The 22,044-nt window shown below is 40.9% G+C and overlaps 1 protein-coding gene across 1 annotated transcript in view; it reads left to right on the plus strand.

The window, feature by feature from the left end:
• The window catches only part of cap1 (CAP, adenylate cyclase-associated protein 1 (yeast)), a 45,665-nt gene that overhangs the window by 17,572 nt on the left and 6,049 nt on the right, over window positions 1–22,044 (plus strand). Inside the window, exons 5-11 of the mRNA XM_043717735.1 lie at window positions 9,672–9,815; window positions 11,081–11,166; window positions 12,648–12,753; window positions 15,987–16,155; window positions 17,251–17,423; window positions 18,417–18,540; window positions 19,627–19,709. Coding sequence (XP_043573670.1) covers window positions 9,672–9,815; window positions 11,081–11,166; window positions 12,648–12,753; window positions 15,987–16,155; window positions 17,251–17,423; window positions 18,417–18,540; window positions 19,627–19,709 — 885 coding nt within the window. The remainder of the gene's footprint in view (window positions 1–9,671; window positions 9,816–11,080; window positions 11,167–12,647; window positions 12,754–15,986; window positions 16,156–17,250; window positions 17,424–18,416; window positions 18,541–19,626; window positions 19,710–22,044) is intronic.

Here is a 22,044-nt window from a genome sequence, read left to right on the forward strand (position 1 = left end):
AAATGGAGCTATCCCCCAATAAACTTTAAGGGGGTTATCAAGAGTTTTGATTAAATTTATATCTAGAACCATAGAATCAGAATATAGTGTGGAAGGAGACTGTTCAACACATCAAGTCTCCAGTGACCTCAGCAAACCGAAATTCACCCCCTACCTATCCCTGCAATATTGTATCTGCCATCGTTAGTTAGTGCACTCAACCTATGCATCCCTGGGCCCCATGGTAAATTTAACAAGGCCAATACACCTAACCTGTCCGTCTTTCAACTGTCGCAGTAAACAAGAGCTTCGAGAGGTAACCCACACAGACATTGGGCGAGCATGCACACAAACTTCTCCCTGATGCAGTGTGGCCTCAGTGCCAACCACTGTGCCATATCCATTTGGAGTATATCCAGTACAGTGCTAGCATTTTGAATTATGATTTGCAGTAAGCTGATGTTTTACAAAATTTTTTCCACTTCCCAAAGCATTGGGAAGCTGTAACTGTCTTGTGCTAACATAAAAGCTAATAATTAAAGGCTGTTCCCATTTAAAGTATTGTGTGCTGCTGGAAAAGCACAGCAGGTCAGGCAGCATCCGAGGAGCAGGAGAATCGACGTTTCGGGCATAAGCCCCTCATCAGGAACGAGGCTTATGGATCGAAGGGTTGGGCAAAGTAACTGAGAAAGTGATAGGTAGATGAAGGTGAGGGAGAAGGTGATCGGTCGGAGAGAAGAGTGGAGTGGATTGATAGGAAAGGTGATGGACAGGTCAGGAGGGTGGTGCAGAGTTGGTGGCTTGGAACTGGGATAATGTGGAGGGAAATAAGGAAACTGTAAAAATCTACACTGATCCCATGTGTTTGTGGCATCCCAAGGCAGAATGAGGCTTTCTTCCTCTAGCATCGGGTGGAAAGGGTTTGGCGATGGAGGTGGCCTCGGACCTGCATGTCCTTGACTGAGTGGGAGGGGGAGTTGAAGTGTTCAGCCATGGGGTGGTGGGGTTTGTGGTCGGTGCGGGTGTCCCAGAGATGTTCTCTGAAATGATCCACAAGTAGGCGTCCTGTCTCCGAGATAGGGGAGACCATATCAGGTGCAACAGATGCAGATGATATTTGTTGGGGTACAGGTAAATTCTCACATTAAAGTATGTGTCACATTTTGTTTAGTTATATATCTTGCAGTTTTGTTTGCCAATCAGCACATTACGTCAAATATCCCACAAAATAGTGTAAAACTGTGTCCATTATATTGATTTAGCATTTTGCCACAAAATATTACATTGTTGCAAATCTTTCACTTTACCATTACTAACAATACAAACGGTACTATGTAATGCTAGAGCACAAAGTTTAGTGGTTTGGATTTCTGTTGTCCACCATTTTGAACATCTTATGATTCAATTTGTGGGGATCTTCAAAGGTTTTATTTCCATCAGCAAGGCACTATCCACTGTTTAGATTTGTAACTGATTACTCTACATTCCAGCATTCTGATTTCAGTGTGAAGGGAGGGGCCATGGATGTTGAATGCCTCTTTCTAAATTGCATCCACAAAACCATAATTAAGAACAAGAGCAGGCTGTTTGGCCCCTTGAGCCTGCTCCACTCTGCAATAGCATCATGGCTGATCAACAGAGTCCACTTTCCTGTCCCTTTTTTTTTTTTTGTTTTGTTTTTTTATTTCCCCAGTAACCTTTGATTCCCCTACTGATCAAGAATTGATCAATTCTTGACCTTAAATATACGCGAGGACTTCTAACTATATCTCCGGAAACTGTGTTCCCCTCTCAGCCTGCCTTTCCACCTTTTTGTCCTCCACAAACTTAGTTGTGGTACGTTCACTTCTTCCTCTGAGTCTAATACAGTTGCAGTCCCAGCTCATCTCCCTGTTGAATTCCACTGTAACCAACCTGAAAAAAACCCCTTAACGCCACTCATTACCTGTGCCTGAGTTAGTTCTCTATCCATGCCAACCTCCAACACCATGGGCTCTTATGACTTAATGACTTTTGTGAGGTACCTTTTCAAATGCCATCTGGAAGTCCAAAAACAGGACATCTACTGGTTCCCCTGTATCCAGTCTGGTTGAGACTTCCTCAACTCTTCAGACAGGACTTTCCTTTCATGAAGCCATGCTGACTCTGATTTGATTATTTTCCAATATCGATTGCAATACTTTTCCAACAGTATGTTAGGCTAACTGGTTCGTAGTTACCCACTTTGTCTCCCTCCCATTTTGAATAGGGTTGTCATATTTGCAGTTTTTCAATTCTCAAGTATGTCTCCAGAATCCAATGATTTTTATAAAATTACAACCAATGTATCTACTATCTCTGTAGCTACCTTTTCAGGATTTGAGGAGACAAGCCGTCAGGGCCAGGGATGCTATTTGCCTTTAGCCCCTTAGTTTGTGCAATACAATTCTCGATCCTTCCCTTGTATTCTTCAGTATTAATGGAATGGTAGAAGTATCTTGCAGTCTAAGAGCTGATGCAAAATATGTTTACCAATTGTGCAAGTTCCTGTTCCCAGATTCAATCAGTAGGGGGCCTATGTTCACTTTGACCCCCCTCTACCTAACTTATATATTCAAAGAAATGCTTATTGTAATTTTTTATGTTCCTCACGAGTTTTGCCTTGTAGTTTATATTCAGTCTTTTTTGTCTTTTTTGGATTTTGAAGTTGTCTCTGTCTTCAGGGCTATCACTGCCTTTGACCTCCTTTTTGAAAGAAAAAGCATATAAAAACTTAATCTCTCCTTTGGTTATCCCTAGTTAGTTTATCCCTCTTAGAACCTTTCCTCACTGGTCTGTATTTTTTTGCTGAGAATCATGAATTACCACTCTAAATGTCTGCCACTGCTTGCTTACTGTCATTCCTGCTAATCTATCTACCCAGTTCACTTCAGCTAGCTGTATCCTCATTTCATTGCAATTCCCCTTATTTAAACTTTTTCTGACCCACATTTTTCATTCTTAATACAGTGAATTTAATATTCAGTTTATGATCCTTGGCTGATATTTTACTTGGTCACTTATGAAAACTTTCTCATTACCCATTAACAAATCCAAGATAGGCATTAAGTCAAGCAGAGAGCAGGCTATCTATCCCTCATGCAGTCTGAATTTGTCATGGTTACCTCTTCCAATCTGATTAACCTAATCCAACATGACTATTGAAGTCACCCATAATCACCCATATTGGAGTTATGTACAGTGGTCAGGACTAGGGGCGCAATAAGTACCGGAAAATAGAGAAGGCATGTCAGAAAGGCAAGGTCACGGTGATCATGGGAGACTTCAATATGCGGGTAATTGAGGGCATGAGAGAGGAACTGATGAAAATAGACTGGAAGCAGAGCCTAGCGGGGAAGACAGTAGAACAAAAATGGCAGGAGTTTGTGGGTATAATTGAGGACACTGTATAGAGGTTCATCCCCCAAGAAAAGAGATTATCCGGGGAGGGATTAGACAGCCATGGCTGACAAAGGAAGTCAGGAAATGTATTAAAGAAAAAGAGAGTTCCTATAAAGTGGCCAAAAGCATTGGGAAATCAGAAGATTGGGAAGGCTGCAAAAACAAAGAGGATAACAAAGAGAGAAATAAGGAAGGAGAGGATCAAATATGAAGGTGGGCTAGCCAGTAATATTAGAAATAATAATAAATGTTTCTTTCAATACATAGGAAACAAACGACAGGCAAAAGTAGACATTGGGCCACTTCACTAGGCTTCCAGCATCCGTTTGATGGGAGATAAGGAAATAGCTGGTGAACTTAAGTACTTTGCGTCAGTCTTCACAGTAGAAGACATGAGTAATATCCCAACAATTAAAAGGAGTCAGGGGGCTGAGTTGAGTATGGTTGCCATTACAAAAGAGAGTGCGAGAAAAGCTAAAAGGTCTTAAAATTGATAAATCTCCTGGCCTTGATGGGCTACATCCTAGAGTTCTGAGGGAGGCGGCTGAGGAAATAGCAGTGGCGTTGGTTGAGATCTTTCAAAAGTCACTGGAGTCAGGGAATTGGAAGATCGCTGTTGTAACCCCCTTGTTCAAGAAAGGATCACAACAAAAGATCCAATTAGCCTAACCTCGGTTATTGGTAAAATTCTAGAATCCATCATTTAAGGATGAGGTTTCTAGATTCTTGGAAGAGCAGGGTCAGATTAGAACAAGTCAACATGGATTTAGTAAGGGGAGGTCATGCCTGACAAACCTGTTGGAATTCTTTGAAGAGGTGACAAGTAGGTTAGGCCAGGGAAACCCAGTGGATGTGGTTTATCTAGACTTACAAAAGGCCTTTGATAAGGTGCCACACGGGAGGCTGCTGAGCAAGGCGAGGGCCCATGGTGTTCAAGGTGAGCTACTGATATGGATTGAGGATTGGCTGTCTGACAGAAGGCAGAGAGTTGGGATAGAAGGTTCTTTTTCGGAATGGCAGACGGTGACCAGCGGTGTCCCGCAGTGTTCAGTGTTGGGGCTGCAGCTGTTCACGTTATATATTAATGATCTGGATGAAGGGACTGGGGGCATTCTAGCGAAGTTTGCCGATGATATGAAGTTAGGTGGACAGGCAGGTAGTACTGGGGAAGTGGGGAGGCTGCAGAAGGATCTAGACAGTTTGGGAGAGTGGTCCAGGAAATGGCTGATGGAATTCAATGTGAGCAAATGCGAGGTCTTGCACTTTGGAAAAACAAATACAAGCATGGACTACTTTCTAAACCGTGAGAAAGTTCATAAAGCCAAAGTACAAAGGGATCTGGGAGTGCTAGTCGAGGATTCTCTAAAGGTAAACATGCAGGTTGAGTCCGTGATTAAGAAAGCAAATACAATGTTGTCATTTGTCTCTAGAGGGTTGGAATATAAAAGCACCATTGTGCTACTGAGACTTTATAAAGCTCTGGTTAGGCCCCATTTGGAGTACTGTGTCCAGTTTTGGTCCCCACACCTCAGGAAGGACATACTGGCACTGGAGCGTGTCCAGCAGAGATTCACACGGATGATCCCTGGAATGGTAGGTCTAACATAAGAGGAATGGCTCAGGATCCTGGGATTGTATTCATTGGAGTTTAGAAGATTAAGGGGAGATCTAATAGAAACTTAAAAGATAATACATGGCTCGGAAAGGGTGGACGCTAGGAAATTGTTTCCATTAGGCGAGTAGACTAGGACCTGTGGACACCACCTTAGAATTAGAGGGGGTAAATTCAGAACAGAAATGTGGAGACATTTCTTCAGCCAGAATGGTGGGCCTGTGGAATTCATTGCTGTGGAGGCTGGGACGCTAAATGTCTTCAAGGCTGAGATTGATAAATTCTTGATGTCACAAGGAATTAAGGGCTACGGAGAGAATGCGGTTAAGTGGCGTTGAAATGCCCATCAGCCATGATTAAATGGCGGAGTGGACTCGATGGGCCGAATGGCCTGTGTCTTATGGTCTTAGAATGAAAAATAGAGCAATTATTCTATTATTTGATTTATAATCTTTACTACTGAGTCGCTTCTGTGTGGTAGGAGTCATTACAGACCCCAAATGTTCCTTTGCTGTCCCTCTGCTCAAGTGGACTCTGCCTCATTCAATCCTAGATCATCTCTCAACTTCCTCCTTACATATTCACAGTGCTACTCCACTATCTTTTCCATCCCTCCTGTCTCTCTAAAAGGTCGAATATCCCTGAATATTATGTTCCCGGTTTTGATCTCCTTGTAACCAAATTTTTGTAACAGTTATGAGGTCATATTCATTTGATTAGTGGCATCAATTTGTCTACTTATTCTAAATGTATCTTAATGCATGAAACAAAGCCTTTTAAGTTTGTTCTGTACAATTTTATGGTTCCTCAGTATAATATGGCATTCTCACTTTGTCGCTTTTATTTTCTGGTAATAATCAGTCCCATCACTAAGCTTGTTTGGTTCATTTTTGGTTCTGATGTTTAACTTAGCTGCTCATATTCTGTGAAAGTGGGCTATAATAACTAGATCTTCCCCTGCCACTTGGCTGTTCCTCTGAACATGAGGCAGGCAATGTAATCTTTGGGACTCAATAGTGGGCGGCACGGTGGCACAGTGGTTAGCACTGCTGCCTCACAGCGCCAGAGACCCGGGTTCAATTCCCGACTCAGGCGACTGACTGTGTGGAGTTTGCACGTTCTCCCCGTGTCTGCGTGGGTTTCCTCCGGGTGCTCCGGTTTCCTCCCACAATCCAAAAATGTGCGGGTCAGGTGAATTGGCCATGCTAAATTGCCCGTAGTGTTAGGTTAAAGGGGTAAATGTAGGGGTATGGGTGGGTTGCGCTTCGGCGGGTCGGTGTGGACTTGTTGGGCCGAAGGGCCTGTTTCCACACTGTAAGTAATCTAATCTAATCTAATCAATTCTGGCGACAGAACAGTATCCATTCCCCTGACTATGCTATCCCTGATTAAAACTACATTTCATTTTTCTCCTCCCTGCTATGGTTGGTTTGCTCATTCCTCCCTACAGCTCCTCCTTTTCCAGAAAAGAAAGGAGGAGGATCTCAAACCTGTATGACAAGCTCAAGGTCTGAGTCCTTCAGCCCTACCTCTTGGATCCCACTACTTGTTTGACTCACCGCACCCTCCCGTCCCTGACCACTGATCAAATTTGAGTTACTTAATCTAAGTGTGTGACTGCCTTGTGTAACATAACATCCAGGTAATTTTTCCCCTCCCTAATGTGTCGCAATGTTTGAAGCTCAGACTCCAGATTATCAACTCTAAGCAAGTTTGTCCTATGACAAATGTTGTACACATGTGGTTACTATGAACCACCATGAATTCCATCACCTCCCACATGTTGCCTGGCTCTGGATCTGACCTTTTTATTTACTTTCCTTGAAGGTGGAGACATGAGTGGATAGGATAGTGAAGGCAACATTTGGTATGCTTGCCTTTATTGACCAATGCATTGAATATTGGAATTGGGAGGTCATGTTGCAACTGGAGAGGACATTGGTTAGGCCACTATTTGAATACTGCATGCAATTTTGACGTCACTGCTTCACAGCAGGGAGGATGCTTTGAAATCAGTTCACAAAAGGTTTACAAGAATGTTGCCAGGTTGGAGGGTTTGAGCTATAGGGAGAGATTGAATAAACTGGGGCTATTTTCCCTGGCGTGTCGGAGGATGAGAGGTGACCTGAGTGGTTTTTAAAGTCATGAGTGGCATGGTTGGGTAAACAGACAAGATCTTTTCCCAAGAGTGGGGGAATCCAAAACTAGAGGGCATAAGTTTGAGATGAGAGTGGGAAGATTTTTCAAAAGTATGAGGGGCAACCTTTTCACGGTGTGTGTGCATGGAATAACTGCCAGAGGAAGTGGTGGAGGCTGGTACAATTAAAACATTTTTTAAAGGCATCTGGGTAGGTACATGACTAGGAAGAGTTTAGAAGTACATGGGTCAAAGGGGCTAGATTTAAGATATCTATGACTGGAAGAGTTGGACTGAAGGGTCTGTTTCCGTGCTGTATATCTGATTCTGACTTGATTTAGAAATTACAACTGATATTTTAGTTTATAATCTATAAATATTTCTATTTATTTTCAAACTGGAAGTAACTATGATTATTAAATTCGCAGTTACAACCAGCCAGTGAACTTAGTTTTCCTGTGATGTCTGTTTTGTACTGGCCCCCACGTCCTGTGCTTCAATTTAACTTGTTCAGGAAACCTCTTAAAAAGCAAGCCAAAAGTATCTTTTTCCCCTGTTCACCAAATTCTCTCACTACCTCAAATTCCCAAATTTCGGACTCATTCTCACTCTGGATGTGATCTTTCCTTCCTGACTATATATAGTTTGCTGATCCAATTTAGTAGGCTTAATGAAATATGGTTTATGTGGTATGTGATGATGGGGCTCCTTTAGCAAAATTAGGTTGTCCTTGTTTCTTTTCAGGAGATTGTAAAGGGACTCTGTCTGGGGCTTGATCTGTTTGACGATGCTTTCAAGTTTTTTGAAAAAACACTTGTACAATGAAAGGAGAATGGCCAGTTCTCCTGGCTCCATTTCACCCTGGTTTGGTTTGGTTTGGTTTTAGCAGTCCGGCTGTTCACTGAAAGCAGGCAGTAAGTCAGTGAGGCTGCTGGTCCAAGAAACAGTTACATTAAAGGTGTTCCATGCTGAATCCCCCTCTCCTGTAAGATTCTTACCTTTTGTGCCAAGGGATGTTTATGAGGATTGTTGCAAGCATCTGGAACAGCATCATTAATTTGGAATAATCTGTTGGGTTTTTGGGTAGGTTGTTATTTGGTATTCTGTTCCCTTTTGTTTGTTACTTTTGGTAATTTTGTAAATTTGTTTTGCTTTAAACTAAGTAGTTTGACCAGCTGCATCTCTCTTGGAATATCTGCACTACACCTGCTTAAAACAACTGGCAAAGTTATGGTCTGGGCTATTTAATGTTTTGAAGAGTTCTGGCCTGGTCCATAACAAGTAAAATGTTTCAACTCTATTTGGCATTAATTGTGCAAATGTGCATTTCATGAAGTTTTTATTGCTTGCCAAGAAGTTGTTGCATCAACAAGTCATGCATACAAACTCTAGAAATGCCTGATTGCTTGACTGTTTAGTGCATATTTTAAGGACTAATTTCTTGGAGATGCTGCTCTTCAGGTAGAAATTAAACTGAATGCAGATGAACTCTATGACAGTGTTATCCGTTCAAGACTGCGCTAGTCCTCAACATCAAATGTCCTATTGTAATTAAAGCAACACTTTTCAAGAACCCACTATCCCTTTAGTTTATTTAGTTTGTCTCCAGTAATCTGACTATAGCAACAGTATAGAACAAAAATTGCATTGATATGCATATTCAGATGACAACTTGTTTGTTTAGCTTTGTCCATTATAGGAGTAGAGGTAGACCATTTAGCCTGTCCAGTCTGCTCCTTTTCAATCTGAATGAAGGCCAGTGGGAAGCGGCAATAAATGGCAATCTAACTAGAAATGCTAATATTCTGTGAATCAAAAGTATAAGTCTGGATTGCCACATGGTTCTGATGGGTCTTATTTAAATTAATTATTACCAACATTTGTGAAAGTTCTGCTTGAGATTGACTTCAACAAATCATAGCAGCAGAGTTTATTTTGAGCTAAATTTGAAACACTCATTACTGATGCTCTGACTTGTGTTGCCAAAATACATCATTTAAAAATGACCAAAATTTCATCCCAGGATATGCAACAAAAATATTCAAGCCCTAATGATAAAGACTGAATTTGATTTTGCCTTTAAGTAGTGATTATTAACTTGGTTGGGTTTTTTGTAGTATGGTTGTTCCAGTAGTGTTTCTGACTTGCATTTAATTAAACTGACCTGCCAGGTTTGGTATCATGAACAAACTGGGTTGAAGGAGTTGGGAAGGAAGAGAATGTGAAAACCAGGCATCTTTCAAATGCATTTCTACTGTTATCATTTTTGATGTGACTGACATAGACTCTTACACTTAAGCTGGAGCAGAGAATTTTCAAGCAAGGATCCATGCGGGACCAGAATAATTAAGCATAATTTTATCTGCAGTTGGGCTTGCTACAAGTGGTGAGCTAAGTGTTGTGCATGAAGTACTTTGTTTTTTGAACTCTGCATTTAACTTACTAATGCCCCTCTCTTCTGTAGAAGTTAGTTATCTTTAAATGTGCATTGCTTATATGTGTGTCTTACCTTTTTCTTTGTAGAATGAATTGACCCAATTACTTCAGCCCCTCTCCAACAAAATTTTACAAATCCAAGAGTTCAGGGAGAAAAGACGTACAAGCAAACAGTTCAATCATCTGTCGGCAATTAGTGAGAGCATCCCTGGTCTGGGATGGCTGGCATTTGTAAGTGTTCTAGTTGTCCATCTATAAGCTATCCCAGTAGTGTTAATAAGATAATTGTGAATTTGACATATGTGTACATTCATTATTTTTGACGGGCTTTCTAACTGAGGGACTTTTTATTAGCCACTTCCTGTTTATTCACTTTGAAGATTTGTTAACTTTCTATCCCCAGTTTATTTCTTGGTATGAGCAGGTGTAAGTTAGGATTGACTCTTGTGCAATCACTCCTTGGTCAGCAAAAAACAGAAGTGCCCAGCCTGAAGGAGATGTGCAGCAATGAACAAGCTGCACCTGTTTTCAGCACAGTCCCCAACTGTAACAGGCATAGATAGGCCTCTATCCCCCTCTTCTTAAATACAAACTTTATATCAGCTATTTTCTAGTCCACTGGGACCCTTTCTGATTTCAGTGATTCCTCAAAGATCACCACCAATGCCTCTACAGTCTCATTAGCTATCTGGGTGATTTATCCACATTCAGACTTTTAGCACCATCCACTCCTTAGGATGGACACTAAACTCACTTCTGACCCTGACTGTGTGGAAGTTCTGGGTTGCTGCTGGTGTCTTCCATTGTGAAGGCTGTGGTGATGTACCTATTTCTTTGATTTTATTTTTTCCCCATTTGCATTGTTGTTCCCTTATTTGCTATGCCTCATGTTTAGGTTCCCAAGCCCCGCCATATTCTGTGCTGGAAATGTGTTGCTGGAAAAGCGCAGCAGGTCAGGCAGCATCCAGGGAACAGGAGAATCGACGTTTCGGGCATAAGCCCTTCTCCAGCTCTGATCTCCAGCATCTGCAGACCTCACTTTCTCCTGCCATATTCTGTCTCAATATGCAACTGCAACTCAATATAAGTTATTTCAAATGCAGTTAATGTGAATGTAAAGAATCTCAATATGAAGTTAATTTGTATCAAAGGTGCAAACAGCTGGTCACTTGAAACTTGGCTCTTTTTCTTGAAATCAGCAGAACCTTTTTTTAAAAAATCAATAAATGGGGATTTGTAATGCAGAGGAAACTACTGAGAATAGTTTGCTTGGCTTTACATAATTGGTCTTTGTAACTGAATCCTTTGGAAATGGTTAGTGCTACTCCAACCAATATTGGTGGTTGAATATGATCAGCATAGATGGTGTAAGTGGTGGGAATTGTATGTGACTGCTCTTTCCAATTTGGAATCGTGAAAATATATGCTAGTTTCTTTACATCAAATCGTAAAATTATGGTATTTAAGAACATGAGAACTATGATTTCTGCTTTTAGGCTCCCAAACCTGGTCCTTACGTTAAGGAGATGACTGATGCTGCTATGTTTTATACCAACAGAGTTTTGAAGGAATACAAAGACACGTATGACTCCATTTACTATCCTTGTGCATTCCCTTTTTCACTTACAGAAAATAAACAATTCACCATGCTAAATATTTTCATATTTAATCTGCAAAGATTGCATGGGGTTGGGTGGGAGGTTTATGGGAGAACCCCACCTGTCCAATCAGTGCCAACAGCAAGTATGATACTGTTCTGGGGTTGATTTTGGGCCTGTTTCCTCCAGAATAGATAAATGCTTGTTTTTGAGTAGTAGTTTCGAGCAGAAGGGCTTTTTTTCTGTGCTGTAGACCACCAACTGTACTTAATGGGCTTTGTGGCGGTGGAGGTTGGACCATACTTCAAGCAGAGAACTCGAGAAATAAGTAGTGGTGTTTGGACATTGCATAGTCAGTATTCTGAGTTGGATTACATTTTTTTCAGTCGTTAAGGGAGTTGGGGCCTATTGAGCGTGGGGAAGAAAATAGGTTATGATTTGAATTCTATTTAGCCTAGATCTTTGCAGCAGGGTTGTGGAGTCTAATGGTCTACTTCTAGTGATGTTTGCATTTAAAAGTTCTTAGATTCCCTGAGACTTGGTTACCAGAACTGTTCCTTGTGCTTCTAGCCGACTTGTGCTCTGGACATCTTGTGCACTTGGTTTTGAAGATAACACCTTATGGGATGTCGTGTCATACTGGAATTGTCAGTCTGTTAGTAATCCAGAGTCCCAAGTTAATGTTCTGGGTTTAAATCCCACCATGATCAATTCAATGAAACTTGGAATTTAAAGTTTAGTTGACTGTAATCACTGTCGATTTGTAGTAAAAGCCAATCTGGTTCACAATCCTTACAAGGAAGGTAATCCGCTATTCTTGCCTGGTCTGGTCTACATATGACCACAGGCCCATAGCAATGTGGTTGACTCTTGACTGGCTACTTCATGGGATAGTTAAGGCACTTGATTCAAGTGCAGTTAGAGATGGGCAACAAATGGCAGTCTTACCACAAAATCAACATTCTGTAAAAGAGTAAAAGAGAAAAATTTCTTTGGAAGAGAAGGTGGGGCTAGAAAGGGGGATTTTAGGTGAACCAACCGCTTCTAATGAACTGCAATGTGATTTTTTTTTGTTGTTTTTTGCATCCAAATAAAAGGTTTGGAACAATAGTAAATGCTAATTAGTCCAGGATCATCCTCAACTCTGCATATTTTCCTCACTTGAGAATTTTAACTTGCTCAGCTTGGACTATCGAGTTTTTTTTCCAGTCAGAACAGCTGTAATAATGCCAAAACACACCACTGTTGATCTCAGCATACTTACAACCTGGTAGTAATGGAAAACCCTGCTGGTGCTTAATCCAGGTATCCCTCCTCTCTGCCATAAATTTCCAACCAATTCCCTGCTTGATTCTCATCTGCCCATAAATATGTATAGAGTTTGACATTGAAGTAAAGCAAAACGCATAAATGGAAGGAAACGTTTGCAGAAAAGTAATAACTTAACTACCTTTTTCAATTTCAGTGATAAAAGACATGTGGAGTGGGTTAAGGCCTACATAAACTTCTGGACTGAACTTCAAGCATATATCAAAGCACACCATACAACTGGGCTTTCATGGAGTAAGACTGTAAGTATCCTGGTTTTCTATGTCAAAAGACCTAGTGCTGATTTTTCTCTGGCTCACCAGAATATTTCATTGCGTGGCCCAGTATAAGAAACAATGAAAGTTTGCATTGATTTCACTGAATTTAGACCATACAAATAGGGGGATTGCTGCATTTAGCTGCTAGCTTTGCAAGAATCTGCGTTAATGCAGTTACTGTGTGCCAATGACTCAATTTCCTGTTTGTGTGGGCATATGGTGAGATGTTGTCATCAATTACTTCATCTTGTCCTTGGCTACCACAGTAAAATAATGATGCTAATGTTTTCATCTAAAATCACTAGACAAACAAAACATGAAACTGGTATTTTTATCCACCATTCTCATTCAGTCCAGGGCTGCATCCCATTTACTCCCTACATTTAGTGTAAAGTGCAGATTAGGAATAGATGTTCTGATCTTTTGTTTTAGTACTGTGCCATTATTTTTAATCTAACATTAGGAGCTTAAAGTCTTTTTTCAAAGTAAAAAAAGTCTCAAATTTTGTTATTGGGGAAATGATTGCTCATGAAATAGATTCACTGACCATCAGAAAGGGCAGAATGGAAAATAATATGCTTTTCATCTGGAATGAGTTTTAAATGCTTAATAGATATCAACTCTTAGAATTTTCCCATTTAAAAACAGATGTTTGCTCAAGAAATCTCCTAGTGCAGAATTAATTCTATGCATATGTCTGAACTAGCTACAAAATGGCAGAAGTTAGTAACTTGAAGATTGAAACTGGCTGAATCTAAAGCTTCAACATTTAAAAAAGATTAAATTTTTGAATAGCACTATGTCGTGTTTCTCAAACATTAAGTTGTCAAGCAACTTAATGAAGTGGAGAATGATGAGGACAGAATAGAGGGAGATGCCTAAAGAATGGAGATTTGTTTTGGAAGTGGCAAGTAGGAATAACACACATTTGACAACAGGAGTTACATAAGATTTGAGGTCCAGACGACTGGCAGGGGGGCTAGCATAAGAACCATATTCTGAATGGAACTTGTCGTCTTTTGAGTTTGCGCGGTTTTAATTATGCATTGAATCTTGTTTCATCACAGGCTTTCAGTTGCAGAAAATAAAAGCCATGGCCATTTGAGGTGGGGTATGATGGTGATAGGTCAGAGTGGTGGGTGGACCGAATGGATGGGAAGGAAGACGGACAGGTAGAACAGTTGAAGAGGGTATTGATGAGTTGGAGGCCCTGCCCTCTTCAACTGTCCTACCTGTCCATTTTCCTTCTCATCCATCCGGTCCACCCTTCCCTCCTTCCACCATCACCCTCCACCTCTATAATACCTAGTGCCTTCCCAGCTACTTCCCCCTCCCCCAGCCTTCTATTTATTTCTCCACCCCCATGAAGCATTGATTCTCTGCTCCTGTGTCTGACCTGCTGTGCTTTTTCAGCACCACACTTTTTGACTGATCTCTAGCCCCTGTAGTCCTTACTTTCTCCTAATTCCTTATATAGCTTTAGCAAAGTCTCCCTACTTTATTCCCTTTTGAGATGAAAGCTAGCATTCATTTGCCCCAACCTCTCTCTCTCTCCTCCTCCTCCTCTCTCTCTCCCCCCCCCCCCATTACCTGCTGAACTTGGATGCTAACGTTTTGTGATTTGTGGTCATAGATTCCTAAATGTCTGCTTTTCACACTTTTTTTTCTCCATTTTTAAAGCATTAGGATAGAAGATGAGGATGAGATCCAAAGGATATTTAGTAATGAAGAACTGTGATAACATTAACAAGAAAAAACTGTTTTCTGTTAATTGGTGAATTAATAGAGCATAAATTAGAATCATAGATGTACAACATGGAAACAGACCCTTGGGTCAAACTTGTCCATGCCAACCAGATATCCTAAACTAATCTAGTCCCATTTGCCAGCATTTGGCTCATATCCCTCTCAACCCTTCCTATTCATGTACCCATCCAGGTGCCTTTTAAATGTAATTGTCCCAGCCTTCTCCACTTCTGTGGCAGTTCATTCCATACACACACACACACAATCCTTTGAAAATGTTACTGCTTTAGGTCTCTCTTAAATCTTTTCCCTCTCACCTTAAACCTATGCCCTCTAATTTTGGAATTCCTGCCCTGGGGAAAAGGCGTTTGACTATTTATCCTATCCATGCCCCTCAATTTTATAAACCTCTGATGTCACCCCTCAGCCTCTGCTCCAGGGAAAATAGTCCAGCCTATTCAGCCTCTCCTTTATAGCTCAAACTCTCCAATCCTGGCAAATCTTCTCTCAACCTTTTCAAGTTTCACAACATCTTTGGGTACTTCAAGATGGAGGATCGGAGAAAATTGTTCGAGATGCTCTTTTCTTTGGAGGGGGAATTTTTCAGTGGACATGGAGGATGTTGGCAGATTTTTTTAAATGCAGCAGTTTATTGGACAATGTACTGTCTTGCATTCTGCACATATTTTCAGTAATAGGTATGAATAGGAATGCAAACGAAGCAATTGATGCAGTTGCCTGTGTGCCACAGTTTTTGAACAAGATTTTATTTGGAAGAGAAGACCTGTAATCTTGGCATTAAACTTCTAATACTTTTTTTTTAAACTGTTCTTTTAAGACATCTAACTTAATATTTCGTAACAATGATTATTCTATCAAAGAGGATTAATGTACTTTTGCCTGTAATCAATATCTCCAATGGTTGGGCTGTGTATCTGAACTGAAACTAATGAAGCTACATATTTCCTGAAGAAGGGCTTATGCCCGAATCGTCGATTCTCCTGTTCCTTGGATGCTGCCTGACCTGCACTTTTCCAGCAACACATTTTAAGCTCTTATCTCCAGCATCTGCAGTCCTCACTTTCTCCTCGAAGCTGCATATTTGCCTAGATACAATATACCAATTTTTGATTTTGGCACAAATGTACTGCAAATTGTGTAAATCGAAGAATTCTGAAATAATTAGACTTTTTAATTTCATTGTTTTTTCTGTTTTGATGACCTTGGGAAAGATCTGCTCATTTGAATACAGGATTAATAGAATACCTCCTTGAACTTAGTGTTGCTGAATTGTTTTTTACACCTGAGTTAACAATATTTAACCAAGTTAGTTTTGTGAATTTTAATTGATTTTTCTTTCTTTCGTACCCCCCCTCTTCTCTCTCTGTCCCACCTTTCTCTCTTCTCCATCCCATCCATGCGTGCACACGCCCCCTAACCTCCACACCGCCACTACCTTGACCTTTTGAAAGGGTCCGAAAGCAACTGCGTCTTCAGTTACTGCACCACCTTCAGGAGGAACTGCCCCCCCTCCTCCTGGGCCGCCACCACCACCACAAGTTGCTGCTTCCTCAGTGGACACAACCAGTTCAAGAGCAGCTCTATTTAGTGAACTTAATAAAGGAGCAGAAATTACAAGTAGTAAGTATTCTTGGCAAACTATTTGAAATGAAACCAGTATAAATGGATCACTATTTAACTGTCTATATTTCTGTACACTTATAGACACGTTAAATTTAGGACTTTGCTTTGATGAGAGAAGAATAGAGTTTATAGGCTGCTTTGTTAGCTGTACTACAATAAGATGTGGTATTGATTTGAACTTTTAGAGGAATGAAATGAAACTTAGGTGCTGCATTCAGCAAGAGGTGCATTAAAGTGGAGGATTATTTTGGCCCAGTAATGACACTGCAAAACTTAAAATGTTTTGAATTAATTTTGTGCAAGTTACTCTTGGAAATTGTTCACCTGAAAAACAAATGTTGGGTGTATGTATTAACACACTTTCACTCAAATGTTTATTTCAGAAATGAGAGCAAACTAATGAAGGAAAATCATTCCAGCAAAGTTGGTACCTCCGTGCTGTATCTGTAACTAATAATCAGTTCTACTATGTGTTTCTTCAACACAAATTAGCTTTCACGTGATTGAAACAATTTAGTCATTTGTAGAATGAAAACTTACCAGTATTGGCTATAATGCGATTCCAGCCCTATTAGTTTAAATGGCGCGGCTGATACACAATTTTCTTGTGAGATCACACAAGAACAAAACTATCGCATTATATCAGAAGAGACTGTACAGGAAAGGAGGACAGCACACCCTGTGCAGTCAAGCAAGGTGTTCAAATTGCTTCCCATGTTCCACCTCTGAGCCCATGTAGCCTTGCTAATTCTATTTGTTTTACATTGGTTTGTGAATTTCCTGTAGCCACAAGATTTGGAGACTGGCAACTTATTGATTGTCTTATTTGACAGAGAATCTCAGCATATTAATTCAGGATTTATCTTCAGATCTTGATCCAATTGTAAAACGTGGATTCTAACTTCGTCCCTGAGGGTTTATGGTTGTGTCTGAGCATAGCCTATGTAGACAAAGTTTGAATGCTTCTGTAGGGGGTGATATTCCATAAATGGGATTAAGATGCATAAGGCTGGAGATATGTGACAGTCAAGAAAAATATGATCCTATGATTTTATATCGTGGCTTGTTGTAAGCATTTGTTTGTTCCTTTAGAACTGAAGCATGTGCCAGACAGCAGTAAAACTCATAAGAACCCAGCATTAAGAAATGCAAATACACCTGCACATACTGGACCAAAACCATTCAAAGCAGCTGCTGCTTCACCAATACCAGCAGCCAAGAAAGAGCCACCCATGCTACAATTGGAAGGAAAGAAATGGAGAGTGGTGAGTCTTAAAGTTGGACTAACTTATAAAATAATATTTCCTGGGATACTAGGTTATGTGATTTTATATGGTGTTACCAAATATGCCATGATATCATGATTCTAAGAACCCACGGTATAATTCCTATATTTACTTCAGTGATTTCAGTGATTTAGTGGGCGGCACGGTGGCACAGTGGTTAGCACTGCTGCCTCACAGCGCCCGAGACCCGGGTTCAATTCCTGCCTCAGGCGACTGACTGTGTGGAGTTTGCACATTCTCCCCGTGTCTGCGTGGGTTTCCTCCGGGTGCTCCGGTTTCCTCCCACAGTCCAAAGATGTGCAGGTCAGGTGAATTGGCCATGCTAAATTGCCCGTGTTAGGTAAGGGGTAAATGTACGGGTATGGGTGGGTTGTGCTTCGGCGGGTCGGTGTGGACTTGTTGGGCCGAAGGGCCTGTTTCCACACTGTAATTAATCTAATCTAATTTCAGCTGAAATGTGCTCCAGTTGACCTTGTCACCTGTAAACTAGTTATTGTCACCCTTATAGTCCCTCAATAGCTGTCCCTGTGACTTCAGAGTTAGTATATCAGCATGTCTGATCGGAACAGGTTTGGGTGGGGTGGAATTAAACTTGAAATATTGGTGGGGAAGGGGGAAACTGTCAAACTTTCCATGGTTAGGATGGACCAGGATAGGTTTCATGCATTGTACATCAGAGTCTTAATGATCATTTGAAGTGCCAGAGAATACTGGTTAAAAAGCCATCAAGACGGGAGAGGAAGGAAACCAGGAGCAATATTGAAAAAATGCTGCCAATTTAGCATATTTTGATTTATTTCTGAAGTCCCTTAAATTGTTGATCAACCTACCAGTATTTAATTAACCACCATTCATGCATGGGAAATATTAGCAAATGAATAAGCCAGCCGTATCTCTGCATGGGATCACTTTATATTATTGCTATCCTATCTTTTCGGTATCTGAAAACTATACATTGTTTTCCACTTGTAGGAAAACCACGACAATGCCAGTAACCTAGCTATTCAGGTGGCAGAGTTGAAGCAAGTTGCATATGTGTACAAGTGTACCCAAAGCACCCTTGCCATCAAAGGCAAGATCAACTCAATCACTGTTGGTAAGCAGAAACAAAGTTTCAGTCTTTTTAAGATGAATTTAATGTATTTATTTTTAAAAGAACTTTCCTGTATTATGACAGCTGCAGCACAATCATAACTTCATGATGCAATGTTCCCTCTAATTTTCTTTCTAGCTGTACAGGCCTCTGAGGCCCATATGTCATGGTGACTTCTGAAATCAGAAGTCAGTGCCTTGATCGGCATGCTGCTGCCAGTTGCTGTGTGCAGAATATTGGAGTGATCACTGTGCTGCTTATAGGGAACGTTACCTTGATGTACCTTACAGCAGGCAAATCAATTGACCACATTGTTTCTTGGATCTCAAATTCACTTCACTGATTTGGGAATGCTATGTCTCTGAAGTCTAGGTAGTTGCTTGACATCTTTATCTTTTTAAAAACTTGTTCACTGGTTATTTGCTTTTTCTGGGCTTGCTGTCTTGGAAGTAAGTGCATGTTCACTCCATGCTATAATTTGTCACTTGGCCCAATCCCCCTCTTTTTTTTAATCAGGTCTTTACAACAATTTGAAAATGTGTCAAAAATATCAACTGGTTATTTTCAACATTGTAACAGTTTTGAAGTGAAGTGTTGTCTCTGTTTGTTTCACCACTCAAGTTTTGAAATAGAATATGATCAAGAGAAAAATTTGTATAAGTGAGCTGTCATTTCCAGTGTCTGTGCCACTCATTGCGCATTGAAGTTGTTTCTTTGTATTGAGTGGAAAAACACCAGGCAATATGCCACCTTTCATAATGGTCACCTTGGTGATAGGACCTCCCCAATACCTTGATATATTTGTCTAATAATTAACTAACTGAGTCATGCATATAAGAAAGTTTAAGGTTCAATTGACTAAACTTAGCCAAAATTCCTGAAGAATTGTTACAATTAGCATTGTGTAGGTTAAAAGTTTATTTCATCAATGTTTACAGAAGAACAAGGGTTTTCCATCTATCTATTACTAACCAAATAGTGCAGTTGTCCTGGGAAACGTTTACAAAATGGAGCCGGATATTTCAAACATTGAATTTGTATTTGTAACAATGCAGCTTTCTACACCCTGACAGATGTTTTGTTTTGCAGATAACTGTAAGAAACTGGGTCTAGTTTTTGAGGATGTTGTTGGAATTGTGGAGGTCATAAATTCACGAGATGTGAAAATTCAGGTAATTGAAATGTGGGAAGAAAAGTAACTGAACTTTGTGCGAAGATTTGTAGCTCGGGTGCTCGTTGTTGTGGTTCTGTTCGCCGAGCTGGAAGTTTTTGTTGCAAACGTTTCGTCCCCTGGCTAGGCGACATCCTCAGTGCTTGGGAGCCTCCTGCGAAGCGCTTCTTTGATGTTTCCTCCGGTGTTTATAGTGGTCTGTCCCTGCCGCTTCCGGTTGAAGACAGGAAGGCAGCTAACAATCCGCATACATGAACATAAACTAGCCACGAAACGACACGACCAGCTATCCTTAGTAGCCACACACGCAGACAACAAGCAACATGAATTCGACTGGGACAACACTACTATCATAGGGCAAGCCAGACAGAACAGCCAGGGAATTCCTAGAAGCATGGCATTCATCCACAAACTCCATCAACAAACACATCGACCTGGACCCAATATACCAACCACTACAGCGGACAGCTGAAACTGACAACCGGAAGCGGCAGGGACAGACCACTATAAACACCAGAGGAAACATCAAAGAAGCGCTTCGCAGGAGGCTCCCAAGCACTGATGATGTCACCTAGCCAGGGGACGAAACGTTTGCAACAAAAACTTCCAGCTCGGCGAACAGAACCACAACAGTAACTGAACTATCTGCCCCATAAGAAATACCAACCTTTAACAAAGGCAATTGACATATTTATTTGATTTATTACTGTCACATGTACTGAGGTACAGTGAAAATTGTCTTGTGTGCTTTATAGGCAGATAGTACTGTACAAATGCATCAGGGTAACAGAATGCAGAATACAATGTTACAGTTGCAGAGAAGATGCAGAGCGAGGTTAGCGTTAGAGGTTCATTCAAAAGCCTGATAACCTAGCAGGAAACAATTTTCAGCAAAATACAACTTTATTTATCTGTAACATATGCAAACATACAAACCGAGGACTTAAGAGACTTGGATTTTGCATAGTGCTATTCACTATTTCAGAACTGCCCTGAAGTACTTTAACTCAAATTTGATATGTAGTTGCAATATAGGAAACATGGTAATCAATTCACACACAAGCTCCCGCAAACATTTGAGGTGGCACTAAGATAATCCCTTTTTTGAGAAACTTCAGTAAGGTTCCCCATGGGAGACTGGTTAGCAAGGTTAGATCGCATGGAATGCAGAGAGAACTAGTTATTTGGCTAGAGAACTGACTACGGTAGAAGACCGGGTGGTGGTGGAGGGTTGTTTTTCAGGCTGTGACCAGTGGAGTGTCACAAGGATTGGTGCTGGGTTCACTACTTTTTGTCATTTTATATAAATGATTTGGATGTGAACATAGGAATAGTTAGCAAGTTTGCAGGTGACACCAAATTGGAGGTGTGGTGAACAGTGAAGAAGGGTACCTCCTATTACATCAGGTCCTTGATCAGATGGGCTGAGGAGTGACAGATGGAGTTTAATGTAGGTAAACGCGAGGTGCTGCATTTTAGGAAAGCGAATCAGGCCAGGACTTAAACACTTAAGGGTAAGGTCTGAGGCAGTGTTGCTGAACAAAGAGACCTTGGAGTGCAGGTTCATAGCTCCTTCAAAGTGGAGTTGCAGGTAGATGGGATAGCGAAAGAGGCATTTGTTATGCTTTCCTTTATTGGTCAGTATTGAGTACAGGAGTTGGGAGGTAATGTTGCAGCTGTACATTGGTTAAGGCCACTTTTGGAATACTGCGTGCAGTTCTGGTCTCCTTCCTATTGGAAAGATGTTGTGAACCCTGAAAGGGTTCAGAAAAGATTTACAAGGATGTTGCTAGGGTTGGAGGATTTGAGCTAAAGGGAGAGGTTGAATCGACTGGCTGTTTATCCCTGGAGTGTCTGAGGCTAAGGGGTGACCTCATACAGGTTTATAAAATCGAGAGGCATGGATAGGATAAATAGGCAGTCTTTTCCCTGGGTGGGGCAGCCCAGAACTAGAGGGCATAGGTTTAGGGTGAGAGGGGAAAGATATAAAAGAGACTTTGCAGAAAGTGGTAAGTGTATGGAATGAGCTGCCAAACAAAATGGTGGAGGCTAGTACAACTGCAACATTTGAGGCATTTGGATGGGTATATGATTACTACTTTGATTTCTTTTTGGTGCACAGACAGCCAAGGTCTATGTGTAGCGTAGACTTTCAAAACCAGAGATCAGTGCGTCAACATGCCAATCAGTGTGCGAGGAACCTTGAAGAGGGTGCACTTCCATATGGTTTAGAGGAAAGGATGGTAACTTATAAGGATAGCTGCAGGCACCATTTTTAAGGGATTGACCACCAGATTAACAATTGCCCCAATGGTTTTATTACTAAAACTTAAATT

The sequence above is a fragment of the Chiloscyllium plagiosum genome, chromosome 27 (genome assembly GCF_004010195.1).
Source record: "Chiloscyllium plagiosum isolate BGI_BamShark_2017 chromosome 27, ASM401019v2, whole genome shotgun sequence".
Taxonomy (NCBI): Eukaryota; Metazoa; Chordata; class Chondrichthyes; order Orectolobiformes; family Hemiscylliidae; genus Chiloscyllium; species Chiloscyllium plagiosum.